The 15,087-nt window shown below is 42.4% G+C and overlaps 1 protein-coding gene across 5 annotated transcripts in view; it reads left to right on the top strand.

The window, feature by feature from the left end:
- Window positions 1-15,087, top strand: part of slc12a5a (solute carrier family 12 member 5a) — a 173,418-nt gene that overhangs the window by 154,351 nt on the left and 3,980 nt on the right. For 2 of the 5 annotated variants that reach the window (XM_074641044.1, XM_074641075.1), the window contains exons 7-25: window positions 1,735-1,982; window positions 2,412-2,623; window positions 3,733-3,900; window positions 4,115-4,213; window positions 5,951-6,008; window positions 6,133-6,307; window positions 6,438-6,556; window positions 6,856-6,954; window positions 7,476-7,595; window positions 8,459-8,563; window positions 8,892-9,060; window positions 9,294-9,489; window positions 10,035-10,204; window positions 10,613-10,744; window positions 11,593-11,700; window positions 12,268-12,393; window positions 13,026-13,258; window positions 13,486-13,500; window positions 14,446-14,579. In XM_074641044.1, the coding sequence (XP_074497145.1) occupies window positions 1,735-1,982; window positions 2,412-2,623; window positions 3,733-3,900; window positions 4,115-4,213; window positions 5,951-6,008; window positions 6,133-6,307; window positions 6,438-6,556; window positions 6,856-6,954; window positions 7,476-7,595; window positions 8,459-8,563; window positions 8,892-9,060; window positions 9,294-9,489; window positions 10,035-10,204; window positions 10,613-10,744; window positions 11,593-11,700; window positions 12,268-12,393; window positions 13,026-13,258; window positions 13,486-13,500; window positions 14,446-14,579 (2,686 nt within the window). The remainder of the gene's footprint in view (window positions 1-1,734; window positions 1,983-2,411; window positions 2,624-3,732; window positions 3,901-4,114; window positions 4,214-5,950; window positions 6,009-6,132; window positions 6,308-6,437; window positions 6,557-6,855; window positions 6,955-7,475; window positions 7,596-8,458; window positions 8,564-8,891; window positions 9,061-9,293; window positions 9,490-10,034; window positions 10,205-10,612; window positions 10,745-11,592; window positions 11,701-12,267; window positions 12,394-13,025; window positions 13,259-13,485; window positions 13,501-14,445; window positions 14,580-15,087) is intronic. The other 3 variants (XM_074641058.1, XM_074641068.1, XM_074641053.1) reach the window with 3 other exon arrangements.

The following is a 15,087-nucleotide window of genomic DNA, read 5'->3' as shown; positions in this document are numbered from 1 at the left end:
TGTAATCCTTGACAGCAGAGTGCAGCTGCACTGCATCTTGATTGCTGCAGACACTGAAACGTCAGTGCAGTAAAAAATAATGGTGGATTGGCAAACGGGAAAACATCCTGTGCTCCCAATAAAAATGAAACCTGGCAGTGCATCACTATGTGCCACATGCCTTCGTGAGCTCTCCTTCAGTTTATTTTCCTCCTCAAAGAGCTTTGAAGCTATTTCTTTCTCGAGCTGTTTGTTCTTCAACATGAATTCTGATCATGGTCGTTCATCATCTGGTCGTTTGTAAGCCCTGACGAAGACCGACAGTGGTCGAAACATGTTGGCTTTTTAAATGATTCAGCCACTACAATAAGGGCTTTTTAATATATTCTCTTCGTCGTTTCCACTTTCTTGATATTTTTGAGATTTTAGAGTGCCTGGATTGCCTTCCTGTTTATCATGAATTCTGATCAGTTGATGAAATGCAGGGATCTTTCATCTCGATCTTCATTCCTCCTCCTCCTCCTCTTCCTCCTCCTCTGCCTTTTAATCTACTCTCCTTCCACTGCAGTCCCCCTCTATTGGGTAATTATGCAAATACTGCATTAGCGAGCGATCAAGACACCGGCGGAGTAACAAGACAATTCCTTGAAACAGCTCTCATCACTTTGGTCCACTGTTATCAACATACCACAGTGTGTTTTTTATTTTTTTATTCTTCCGTTATTCTCCTTGTGGATGCCTCTGATGGATATGCAGAGTTTGATCATGCCTGGAGGTTAATTCTGTCTTCTGGGTCAAAGCTGGCTTAGTTTCCATTGTAAAATAACAATCCCTGCAGAATTGTAAGGAGCGGATCTGGAGAAGGCTGATTTGAATATGTTTCATCCTTCCACCCGAGCCAAGAACACAAACTGATGCTGCTATTTTAGGAAGCATGAACAGTTCACAGTGAAGCAGGAGATTTGTTTCCCTAGTGATAATGCTGTTCTTAGCACCAGATCACTTTCTCCAGCCAAATGACCGAAATGAGCCTCGACTCCATGCTTGTTCCTCTCAATTTTATATTTCCTCTTATGATGATTCAACTGCTCTGGATGGAAACCAAATGATTACTTGAAAAAAAAGAGAAATTCCCCTGCTTATGTAACCGCTTCGGCATGAATCATCTAAAGCTGATGACAGATACTGACGGGCTAATTAGGGGTTTACCATTTTATATATGATGGTGACTATTCTTAGATTGACCCGTAGTAAAATTGTAATAATGGCAGTTCATTTTGAATATTAATACCACGCCTGAGTTCTTTAATTAAGCCGAATTAAAAAAGCAGAGCGGTATTACGTGTGCTGCTTCAAGCTCCAGTCGAGGACCGTTATTGTGAGCATCACATGTTTTCACACTTCACAGACTTGTCCTCCTCACTCACCTCACGCTTTTCTCACCTCTCTTTTATTATATTTCAATTTTATTTTTTTCAGTTTTTTTTACCCAGGGTGAAATTTATTAAATTCAGCAGTAAACAGTGAGCTAGAGGAGCAGGCTTGTGACCTGAAATCTGCCAGTTTCAATCCCCAGACAGGCTGGGGAAAGTGAGGAGGGAAAGTGGATGAGTAACACTCCCTGAACAACTACCACCCAGATGCCCTTGAGCAACAACGAGATTATATGGAACTTTTATGAGAACATTTCAGGTGTGATATCCCTGGATATATACAGGGATAAAAAGAAATAATAACATAACCCTTCTACTTCAGATCTACATAGCGCCCAAAGCGGCCATCTTTCCCCTGGAGGGCCTGGAGGGTGCCGAGGCAGAGGCCGCCCTGCTGAACAACATGCGCGTGTACGGGACCATCCTGTTGACCTCCATGGCCACGGTGGTGTTTGTCGGCGTAAAGTATGTGAACAAGCTGGCCCTGGTGTTTCTGGCCTGCGTCATTCTCTCCATCCTGGCCGTCTACGCCGGCGTCATCAAGACCGGCGTCGATCCTCCCGACTTCCCGTAAGCAGTGACGACCGAGACAGTCCAACAGAATATAAGCATTGCCACAAAACATAACCATAATCCTGACAGCCTATACGTCTACTTTTCAACCCATTTGAGCCCATTTTTAGCTCAGACGTCTAGACGTGTTTTCACCTACAAAAATCACTAAATCAATGCTTCCTGGGGAGAATATTGTCGTCTGAGGCTAAAGTTTGAAATTTAAAACAAATGACATTCTTTGACTAAGTGCTTTCACGTTTATTTTTTTGCTATCTAAATGATTTATCTATATTTCTGTAGAGCTGTTGTACCATAAGAGACCAGATTAATCAAATTGATCAAATAGCAGGTAGAATGTGGCATTTTGTGATTTAATATATTATTATTATTATTATTGTACTATACAAAAAGTCAAAACTCATTTTGTGCCTTTCTTCTCTCCAGTGTGTGTATCTTGGGCAACCGCACTTTGGTGTGGAAGACCTTCGATGTGTGTGCCAAGACCATTGAGTCAGCTAACGGGACAGTCACCACCCAGCTGTGGCGCATGTTCTGTGACTCACCTTTCCTCAACGCTACCTGCGACAAGTTCTTCACAGCCAACAATGTGACCCGGATCCAGGGCATCCCGGGGATCACCAGTGGAATCCTGGCAGGTTGGTTCATCCAGTTTGGATCTGCCCATGTATTTACCATTTCCATACAGTGAGCACACAAATACACACCCATTTACAGTACACAAATATGAATGTCTTACTGTCTCTTGTCTTAATATGTTGCCGAGTCATGGATAATTAACTAGTGGTGGAACAAAAGCTTTGTTAAACTGCAAAGGAAAGGAACAGTGTGTAACGAGCGAACATCTGTAGTCAAATGTGGAAACATAACAATGTCTCCAGTATGAGCGGCTGCAGAATTTCTTCGGTTGGCATTAAGAGTAAATAAGGAAAAATGAAATTATTGATATATTTTGATCTGACCATTTACATTAGAGTAATAGATTCACTGAATTTGCTAAATTGGATTAGAATGCATTTTAATGACTCCCATATAGAAATGTGTATTGTGCCATACAAACAGTATGAAAGTCTTTCCAGGAAATTTGGAAAATCATGAAGTTTCACCAAGACAAAGCAGATGAAAGCAACAGACCCTGACTGTAGCAGAACTAAGATGTGTTAGCCCTGGGCTACCAGAAACCTGCGGCTACAGAAAGCCCAGAGCTAGCTTAACCTCGTTTCTCTCTAGTAGTTATTACAGGGCTAGCGGTAAGCCCTGTGTTAAAGATCCACATTTGAAAATCAGAGCCCACGGTTAATATGGTGCCTATATAAAGTATTCACCCCCTTGGACGTTTTCATGTTTTATTGTTGTAACAAAAGACCCTTTTAATGTCACAGTTAGTCGGAGACTTCTAAAACCCGAAAAAGTCACGGTTCAAGCACAAGGTTTAGCTCGGAGACAACATATCCCAATTGAGCCGAGTGCCAAAATCCCTACAAAATAACTCCTGGAATGCATTTCTTTCTTTTTTTGTTTGTTTGTTTAAATGTAACTATGTAAAAGTAGAAATGACTGATAACTGGATAGCTAAAGTAAACTAGGTAGTCTTAAATTTAGTTAAATCACAATCAAAAAATATGTAAACTTATACATACAATGAGAGTATGTTAATGTCCTTTATTAAAATCTGGTTTTGTCTACATGAAACATTCACCCGGTTCTCTCGACTCTATTCTCCTCTATATCCCTCTCACCTATCCAGAGAACCTGTTTGGGAACTACTATGAAAAGGGGGATCTGATTGCCAGAAAGGAGATGGAATCAGTGGAGGAGCTGGACGACCCATTGACCAACACAAACCGCTATGTGTTGGCCGACATCAACAGCTTCTTTACGTTGCTGGTCGGCATCTACTTCCCATCTGTGACAGGTGAAAATCTGTATTTGTTCTATCTTTTTTTGTGATTATTGAGATTTGTATTAATTAGATTAATTATTCATTCATTTGGGAGGTTAAGGGTTGAATTATTAGCACTCAGAAGTTTGAAACTGATATTCTGCTTCTTCTAACTCGCCCCCCTGTGTTTGTTTGTGTGTGAATCTCCTTGACCTTGTTAACGTTTGCTTCTCGACCGTCTGTTCAGGAATCATGGCTGGCTCCAACCGCTCCGGAGACCTGCGTGATGCCCAGAAGTCAATCCCCATCGGAACCATTGCAGCCATCACCACCACCTCCTTCGTCTGTATCCTCTCGCTACTGCCCCCTGCAGGACAACAATTGTCCATTCATAGACAAAAAACATATTTTCGTGTTCCACACAATTTAAATATTTAATAAGCTTTTGAGTCAAATATCATATCAGTAGAAGATTATGCATTTTAAAACCTACTGATCAGCCCAGAGAGGATATAAGTTAGATATACTCCTTAGGATTGTATGTTACACAAATCCTAATTATGACCTTGTTTAGATTAGATTAGTCAACTTCATTGTCATTGCAGAATACAAGTACTGAGACAAAGAAATGCAGTTTAGCATCTAACCAGAAGTGCAAAAATCACTAAAGTGCAGAGTAATATACAAAATATAGAATAAAGATTGTATGGAATAAACAGTAAGGAGTATGAATACGCTAAGATATATACAGTATGAAACACAAGCAGCAGTTACAGCATACTAGACATCTAAAGTAATAGAAGTATTCCAGCCAGATATCCACTCAAATAGTATTTTAAGCTCAGTGATAATATGTCAGACACCACTGGTCCAATGTTGACAGGACTTGAAGCGATGATGCACTGTGGTGCTTTGCTGTGCTGTAAAACAAAACACACTGATTGGCCTGCAGGGAGCACCATAATTAAAGGTCAACGTTTTAAACTGTGAAAGGCCATAGCCGCTACAATACCAGTCTGATTTTGACCAGCGGTACTGCGCTGTTTTTTTCTGATTGGCCCAAAGTATGCCTGTATCATTCACGGGAGATGATGTTGACTCTCTTTTCTTAAAACATGCAGCTACTGAATCCGTCCAATATGAGCTATGTTTTTTTTCACTCTTCTTCATTGACCTCTGAGTCCTCCATCATGTTCATATTTTATTGAATATTGAATTTCTTCTGCTGTAAAATTATTGAACAGATGTAAAAGATGGCCCATAGTAACGTTAAACAAAAGATTACTGAGCATAAAAAAGTGGCTTGTGAAACATTCTGTGCGTTCCAATACCCATACTACCATACTATTTAGTATGCCAGAAAAAAGATTTAGTACGTCCCAATACATAGTATGTCAAAAGAAGTATGCCACAAATACCAGGATGCCCTGCTACATCCGGCAAGCCAGCGTGCTTTTCTGGCTATTTTGACCCACAATCCTCTGCACAGTGGATATATGAGGAAGAGGATCAAAGTTACACAATGTTATGATGAAGTAGTATGTCCCAATTGTGTGCATACTTCATACAACAGTATGTACTTTGTAAGGGCAGCTGCAGTATGTACTAAAAGTAAAAAGGGAAACTGTGATTTGGAACGCAGCCTCTATTTGGCTGTACTTCAACACACAGGCCTCTAACTCTGAAGCAGCCGTCTTGAACGTCTTCCATGTATCTCGGAGTAATCAGCTTGGGGTCTAAACAAATTTGATTAGGACGTCTAATCGCATCAGCGGGCTGCCTATGCAATCACAAGTTAATAAAGCAGAAGGATATTAGTTAAAATGTCATTGATCTCTGAGATATTATCCTAAACAACATCGATTGATGTCTTTTCTCAGCAATCACAGTTGATTGGTTTATCAGATTATTAAGTGCACCTTCCAAGGGAAAGGTTGATGATTTTTATAATCAAGTCCCGTCAGTCACAAAACAGGTCTCGTCTAAGGAACATTCATGCCGGCTAAACAAACATCAAATATCCACCACTTTAAAAACACCTGTCTGTGAAACACCTTTGCTTGCCTGATCCATAACTGCTCAGACATGTCCAGTGTGTTTCTGTTTGGTGCTTGCATCGAGGGTGTGGTCCTCAGGGACAAGTAAGTCGAGACAAACAATCCTGAAAATAATTGATTATTCTTTCTATAATATACTTGTTATTAATAATACAATCTGATTTCCTTTGTTTTGAAATGACTAGCAACCTTTTCCCATCTCCTTAAGGTTCGGAGAGGGAGTCCACGGGAATTTGGTGATTGGCACGTTGGCTTGGCCGTCACCATGGGTGATCGTGATTGGCTCCTTCTTCTCCACCTGCGGGGCGGGGCTGCAGAGTCTGACAGGAGCTCCTCGTCTCATGCAGGCTATCGCCAAGGACGGCCTCGTGCCCGCCCTTAGGGTCAGTCTGTCTGCTTATTTACATTGTCATAATTTTCCCTTCCTTTCTCATGATTTTTTTGCACCGGGACAAACTGCACTCCGAGCAGACAAAGACAGGGGGTGTTAATGTTTCTGTGTTGTACCCGCAGATCTTTGGCCATGCAAAGGCCAACGGAGAACCCACATGGTCCCTCCTGCTGACGGCTTGTATCTGCGAGATCGGCATCCTCATTGCTTCCCTGGATGCAGTGGCTCCTATCCTCTCCATGTGAGAACTGAACTCTCTAAATGCCGTGTTTGAAGAGCCAACAGAGGGGAAATTTCAGAGCAGCCAGTCCGCTGCTATTCCTTAAACGATGCAAATGCCAAATTTTATGGGCTCAGGATTTAGCTCCTCACACAAAAGGGCAGGCTGCTTTTCTGCTCTAGTAATACATGCAGTATAAATACCATTGAATGTGACAGATATTACACAACATACTCCTTGGACTGCAATCAGGATGAAATCCCTCGACATTAGAGAGCTGTGTTTTAAATGGAGTTTCTGTGTTTGTGTGTGTCCTGCAGGTTTTTCCTGATGTGCTACATGTTTGTGAACTTGGCCTGTGCTCTGCAGACACTGCTGAGGACTCCAAACTGGAGGCCTCGCTTCAAGTTCTACCACTGGTCAGTTCAGTTACTGAAACAAATAGCAGCTACATTTTTGTCTTTAAAATTAGGTATTCACCGATTGCAAAATTCTGAGCTGATACCGATGTTTAAAATAGCAATTTGGCCAATTTTTTCATTTATTTCGTTTTTTACTGTTATTCATTCCCCTTTTGTGGCAGGGAAACAAAGACCTCGTCATTATAAAAAACATAACTGAGCTGTTTTAAAGTCATTCAGCATTTCAGTACACTGCCTTTGAATGAGCACAAATTCAATCATACAAATTTATGAAACCTACTTTAATATAACCTCAAATATATAACCGCAAATTGATGCAACACAACTGATAAACATTGGCCACTGCCATTGGCGAATGTCATCTTATTTGCTGATAGACCGATGGCAGTCAACAAAGCAGATATCAGACGATACCAATGTTCGGCCGATAAATCGGTGCATCCCTATTTTATAATACATAATTTACAAAATTGACATAATAAATGTGTCTCTATTGTACTGTCTGTGTCTCTCTACAGGGCTCTGTCATTCCTGGGGATGAGCTTGTGTCTCACTCTCATGTTCATCTGCTCCTGGTACTACGCCATCGTCGCCATGGTTATTGCCGGCTCTATCTACAAGTATATCGAGTTCGCAGGGTGAGTGGAGCGCAACCCCAGGAAAGATTGGATTCGGTGGCTGCCTTTAAGTATGTGTGTGTGTGTGTGTGTGTGTGTGTGTGTGTGTGTGTGTGTGTGTGTGTGTGTGCTGAGTTTTCTGCTTCTGAATTCACTCCATCGATATTTTTCGTTTAGGGGTTTAAAAGGAAATTTGGGTTTTAGTTAGACCCCCCTGACTCAAAGAGATGCAAAGCGACTACAAACGATGTGGCTGCGTAGTCGTTTGGCAGGTGAAGTTTCAAAAACTACAGCTGTGTATTTTGTAATGGTTTTGTGTCTCTTTGTAGTCATTTTGTGTCTATTTCAATGAGATTTTCCAGGGAAAGCAGAACTGTCAGGTGCTGCTGTTGGTTCAAAAACTGCACCTGAACTTCAGTATTTAGTTCACACTGGAGAAAAAGAGAGGCTGTCTGACTTGTGTCCAAAGCTCCCTGCCACGGCAGATCCACACTGACACAGATATTAAACTAAATAATACTGCACACTATACAAATAATATAGGAAACCAACAAAGAAAGCCTGAGACGAGGATTCTGTTTTCTTAGAATAGTGCCTGTGCTCAGCGATCCATCCATGCTCATAATGGAGTAGTACCGAGCCATGCACACAGAGTATTTAAGTGCTGTAATTCCCTGTGGTGAGTGACATCATGTTAACTTGACATTTAACCAGTGATGCCTAATCCTTAATCACACTGCATTATGTCAAACTGCGGTCTAAAACTCAACTTGTTTCAGTGCGCTGACTGTATCACTGTCGCATTTTACATTTAGAATGAAGCTGCAAAACTATTGTTCATGTTCTGATTGACGAATAGTGATCGGTGCTCGTTTGTGTCACAGTGCGGAGAAAGAGTGGGGAGACGGGATACGAGGTCTGTCTCTGAGCGCTGCACGTTACGCTCTCATGCGGCTGGAGGAAGGTCCACCGCACACCAAGAACTGGAGGTATGACGCCCAGACGCAAAGTCACACGTTGTGCTGTTTTATCGTATTTCTAATTAACACAGAAATGAACAACATGTCTCCCAGTTATTGTGATTCTCCTCATCACAGCTGTCAAACAACAAGAAATGTTTGTGAATTCATATTAACACCTCAACCTTTCATGCTGTTTCTTCCTGTCTCTCCTTCCCAACTAGGACTTGTTCTTGGCCCATTCTGCTATTTCTTTCTTCACGCCTTTAACTGATTCTTCATCGCTCTCCCTGCCCTGCATTTCTTTCCCTCAACTTTTTTCTGCCCTGTGTTTTCACTTTCTCTCCCCTCTCTTCAGGCCCCAGTTGCTGACGCTGGTTAGCACAGACGCAGAGCAAAACGTGGAGCAGCCTCGTCTGCTCTCTCTGACCAACCAGCTGAAGGCAGGCAAAGGACTGACCATTGTTGGAACAGCTCTAGAGGGCACCTTCCTGGAGAACCACGACCGGTCCGCGCGTGCAGAGCAGGTAGGGAGCCCTAAAGCTCCCTTTTAAAAAGAAAGCTCTTTCAAATTCTGTTCTTCTGTGAGAGAAAATGTATTTTATTAAATTGGATCACCGGCAAGAAACCATGCCTAGCTACCACAGAGATATACTTGAGCATAGACGCACTCATCACAGTCAAAAGACGATTTTGAGTCTGAGGCTAGCACTTGTTCTCTGCTCCTTGGTAACATTTATTCTCTGTCTTGCCTTTCTAGGCGCTGCGTAAACTGATGGAGACTGAGAAGGTGAAGGGCTTCTCTCAGGTGACCGTGTCCTCGAACCTGCGTGACGCCACCTCCCACCTCCTCCAGGCCAGTGGGCTAGGAGGCCTGAAACACAACGCTGTGCTGGTGTCCTGGCCACGCAACTGGAGGCAGGGAGACGAGCACCAGACCTGGAGGAACTTTGTTGGTGGGTCACAATAATCCCATCCAAAAGCTTTGGCTCTGCCTTAGGCAGATATTGGGGGTAGTGTGTTGGAGCGGTGCATTTCTCTTCAACGAAAAACTGCAGATTTCAAGCTCTTTTTTTTATGTCCAGCATCTGCGCTGCTGAAGCATCTCAGCAAGACAAAATCCCCACCAGCTCCAGCTTTTGAGCAGCTTATCCTGCTATTTAACCTCTCCCTAATAAGAATACACCATGAAGGAAAAATAAGGAATATTTGCTGATAGGCAACATAATTTGTGATGCCGAAATATGTAACAACAAAAACATGCCAGTTCAGATCATGAAGCAGACAAATATGCATATAATATATCTATAGCTGATCAATGTCAAAGCTTCCCATTGAGGTCAAACAGCTAATCAGCGACGGTACATCAAGGCAGCCATGCAAAACAAAACCCAAAACACCTTAAACATTTGAATGAGTCTTAATAGTTTCTGTAATGAAGTCAGTTTATAGAAGTAGTATCACCAACACCTTTGCCTCTCTGTGTGTGTCTGTTCTGCAGAGTTGGTCAGAGAAACCACTGCCGCTCACCTGGCTATGCTTGTCCCGAAGAACATCTCGGCCTTCCCGTCCAATGGAGAGCGCTTCACCGAGGGTCACATTGACGTGTGGTGGATCGTACATGATGGAGGCATGCTGATGCTGCTGCCCTTCCTTCTCCGCCAGCACAAGGTACTGTGCAACAGTTAATACTGCAAAAAAAAAGACATCACAGGTAAACATTTCAAGTACAGTACAAACAAGTAAAGAAGCGAAAAATGGTCTTGATTCGTACAGTCAGAATCAAAATGAACACTTCACGAAAAAGGTGTGATGCCCTATGTATGTCACATCCTGTTCTATTTTCTGTAATGTTCTTTTAAGAAGTTCAATTTGCAGTTTTAATACTCTAAGTTGCAGCTCAGAAATAGTTTCTGTAGTGGAAAAAGGCAAGTTTTCTAATTCTAGGCAGGTAGACAAGATTTGCCAATGCAAATCACATCATATAAAATAGGATTTACTAATGATTAAAAAAAAAAAAAAAGTAGTCACAGAACAGTTCTCTAAGGTTTTGTCAGCAGTGTTGTTTTTGCTGCTCAGGTTTGGAGGAAGTGCAAGATGCGCATCTTCACCGTGGCCCAGTTGGACGACAACAGCATCCAGATGAAAAAAGACCTGACCACATTCCTCTATCATCTCCGTATCGAAGCCATGGTGGAAGTTGTAGAAATGGTGAGTTTTCTCAAGACTAGAATTACTTTTTTTAAATATCTGTAACCACTTATGACAGAAACAAAATATATAGAAACGTGCATCTATAAGCGCTTTAATCTCAGTGGAACTCTGGTTACATAATTGGAGAACCCTGTGATGCCTCGGGCTTGGCCAGTTGCTCCAGTGAAACCAATTGTGCGCAGGCAGAAGAATGACTGCCCTGGGAGCTGCACTATTTAAACCTGCTGATGGACAGCATTAAATACAGTGTGTGTTAAGTCATCAGTAATCTTCAACCAAAGTGCTAGTCTGATGGTCAAACAGTGTCTGAAAAACATCCCCCCCCGCCATCTTACCGACATTGGAATTTGGGAAAATGCAACGAGCAGTTTTTGTAACTTTCCAAAACCAACATTCAGACATTCACGCCCACTTTATGAAGCAATAGGACGGGTATGCAGAGGTGGGAAAGCATGCAGGAATTGGTGTTGTCACTTTTGGTGTGTACAACAAAGTTCAACAACATGAATGCCTTTTAGCGGAAAGATTGTCCGTAAGTGTGCGCCGTTATCCCCATTTGTACAATTCATTGTGTCTCGCTCCGCTAAGAAGGCAGGCTTTTTTAACCCTGCCTTCATGTGCGGCCATTCAGTACAGATATAAACACATTTGCTCTGAGACATGGTTGGTTGACACGTCATTTGAACGCTTTTGCTTTTGGTTTGAGCATACCTCATCCAGGATTCAGCAGGGACAGAGACAGCATCACACATGAAGGATTGGCAATTAATATTCTGGTAAATGAATTTAAAAAGAACAAAAAACAAGGATAATAAAAAGTTAAATGTCCATTTCTTTCATCTTAGCATGACAGCGACATCTCAGCCTACACTTACGAGAAGACCCTGGTGATGGAACAACGGTCACAGATGCTCAAACAGATCAACCTGTCCAAGAATGAGCGTGAGAGAGAGGTAAGAGAGTTTGCTTTCGTCTAAGTTTTGTTGTTTTGGAATGCACTCAAAGATGCACACATGTACTTGACATGACTTGACGGGCCGACTTGGCATGATTTGATTTGACTTGAGGTGACACGTAAGCCCCTCAGGACAAAAGCATATCTACGGAGCAGTGGGACACCATATTTACCCTCTCTCTATCAGCGTTGACTACAGCCACAGTAGCAACTGCTTTGCTTTTGTGAATCACAGCATGATGGCGTCTGACAGTTGTAGAAAACAGAAGATATTGATCTCAGTGTTAAACTCTTATTAGCTCCCCCTAGTTCTTTGTTGAACTTTAAAATTGCCTGGTTCTCCTGATCAATAAATGTAATAAGTGCAATGGAATTATCCTCACTTTTACTTCATTTCTTTGTGAGGCATTGCGGTGATGTACAGTAAATGAATGTCTTGTAAAAACACATTCCTGACCTGCCTTCTCACCAATATTGAGAGAGAGAAAAAAAACGTCTCTGTATCTAAATAAAATCTCCGCGCATTACTCCTTCCTTGCTTTGCTTCATCTCTGAATCCTCACAGATCCAGAGTATCACTGATTCATCCCGCGGGTCAATCCGCCGTAAGAACCCAGCCGCTGTGACCACCCAGCTGAGTGTGACCGAGGACCCGCCGGCAGCCAGCAAGGAGGAGAAGCCTGAGGAAGAGGTAAAGCACGGCTGACCTCAGTTTGAAGAGTAAAATGTATTTGTGTGTTCACATTTAGGTGATTTAACACAGAACGAGCAAAAAGGGAAAAAAGTGAAGATTGAATGGTGAGATAAAACCAAGTCATAACGTTTCATGATAAATAAAATCTGGATAACATAGTAGAACACAAAGTAAAGGAAATAGAAAGTTTGATGTAATGTAAATACTTCAGCTCTATATAATTTAAAGGAGTAGTTTGACATTTTGAGAAATATACTATAGAAGGTATAGTATTACTACAAAGGTACGTTCAGCCCAGACTTGATTCCAGCGTAGTTGAGAGGAAATGGTCCCATTTCTGGTATCAATTCACAGTTTTAGACTTCGGTTCTTACTTCAGGTTAATTTTAAGGTAATGTGATATAGATTCACTTCTTTCTTGTCTCAATCACAGCCCATGTTACTACAAAATAAACCACATAACATGCAGACTAAACTCACACGTCTCTTCCCTCTCCCTCTCTCAAACACTGTGGCTCTCTGTGGCTTTGACTTGCATTCCTTACATTTCCACCTCAACCGTGACTCTTTTCCCGTCATGTAATGTACATGTAAATCCACATCCGTCCTCTCTTCCTCTCGTCTCATAGTCAAAGTCGGCCTCTTCCCCTGTGTCCCCCCCTGCCCAGGTCCAGCTCATCCACGACAACACCACCCCAGCCAGCCCCGCGACCCCGGCCACCCCGCTGACCCCCACAGAGGGGGCTCAGAGCCCCGGGGAGCAGGTCCAGATGACCTGGAATGAGAAGGGTGACGGCGAGCCAGCCAAACCGCCTGGCGCAGCCACACCGGAGGGCATCAAAGACATCTTCAACATGAAGCCGTGAGTGCTTTGAAATGCTCATTGAACCTTTACCTGTTGTAAAGGTGAAATACCTTCTTGTTCCTGACAAAAAGAGCCTTGAGTCTTTTTTTCCTCTACATAGAGGTCTACCAGAGTGCTGTTAAAGGATTTATACGTTTTTTTTTAGCAGAACTTGGAATAGGTACACTTAAAAAACATTCACAGCTTAGTACTGATCGTGTGTTTCTCTTCTTGCCATGCTGCAGCGAGTGGGAGAACCTGTAAGTACTGAAGTCCTTATAAACCTCATTCAGTCCATTCTCATCTCATACTGACCAAGTTGGCCACATAAGCAGATCATAGACTTTATATATAGATGGACGACGTCTCCACTTCCTCCCGCTGTACAAAAGTGAAGCCTAAATATCCCGGATACGGGAGACGTCATTTGGAGCCAGAGTCTGCGCAGTAGTGATCGGGGGGGGGCTGGAGCCGTGGTATCAAGGTACACGCCCGTCCGAACCAATCACGAGCTGAGCACGGCTGCAGCTTGCTAGTGTGAGCCACCTAGCTGCTGCGTTAGCACCATGGTAGCTGTTTGGCTAGAAAGACACAACAACTAAACATAATATCTCTACATTTATGATCAAATTGACACATGTTCTATTACACACACTTATGACGGTTATGGAAAGTTAAAGTTACATCTCCTCTCTCGTACAATTCCCAAGCCCCCGGCTCCGCAACTACTTCACTCAGAGCAGCTGTCAATCACAGCTGCCAATCATGATGTCACACCCCCGTTTTATAGCATCAAATCACTAATTAAAACCAAACTTATTAGAAAAATAAACACTTGAACACACATCAGCTTGATAAGAACTACCTAAAATGACAGAAAACATATTTGGGAAACATTTATTTGACGTGTACTTTGACTTTTTAATTGGGCCCATGTCCCATCCACTAACATGGAGGGGGCGGGATTCATGACCTATACTGCAGCCAGCCACCAGGGGGCGATCCAGATGTTTTGGCTTCACTTTTGGGGGGCTGTCATGTCGTTCATCTTTGTATACAGTTTACGGAGCAGATGAAGATGGGATACTTGTGTGTGAATGAGCATCTGTCACCTCGACCAGCTTGGTTCATGAAATACAGTGAAATATCACTTAATCAGTGTGAAACAGTTTGACCTCATTCTCTGTTGCTTTGTCATCACTCAGGAACCAGTCCAATGTGCGACGTATGCACACAGCACTCCGGCTGAATGAAGTGATCATCAAAAAGTCCTCAGAGGCCAAGTTAGTCCTCCTCAACATGCCCGGGCCACCCAAGAACCGGACAGGTGACGAGAACTGTATCCTTCACCCGGACAGAAGTAGGTGTACTGAGAGGAGTTCCTCATTCAAAGCACAAGTAGTAAGCTTAGACATTGTTGCATTCTGAGTGTTGTTTGTATCCCAGGAATTAACTTTCAAATATCACGATGCCACACAGGCAGCTCTAGAGACCTCAGATTTTGGGAGGCTCAAAATAAATGATAACGAACAAGGCTGGAGGCTTAAAATGCAGTCGAGTGAATCTGTATTAGTGGGTGTTTTTAATCTGAAAATTATCCTCAGGATTTACAAGAAATGAGGGAAGCTCAATCACATTAGGAAGAAAAACTATCACCTTATAACGAGGAAAAAGCAAAGTTGTGTGTCACTAATACGAGGGATTCATATATAAGACTGTTAGATCATGGGTGTTTCAATTTTTACACCCAGAATGTCAATTTCAATACCCACGCCATGTGCCATTGATATACTGACCTACGTAAGTATGAATATAATGAACAGATTTGTTCATAAATTGACATTCAG

Source organism: Sebastes fasciatus, chromosome 1, assembly GCF_043250625.1.
Source record: "Sebastes fasciatus isolate fSebFas1 chromosome 1, fSebFas1.pri, whole genome shotgun sequence".
Taxonomy (NCBI): domain Eukaryota; kingdom Metazoa; phylum Chordata; class Actinopteri; order Perciformes; family Sebastidae; genus Sebastes; species Sebastes fasciatus.
Note: the sequence above shows the minus strand (reverse complement) of the source record. Positions and strands in the feature narration are given on the sequence as shown.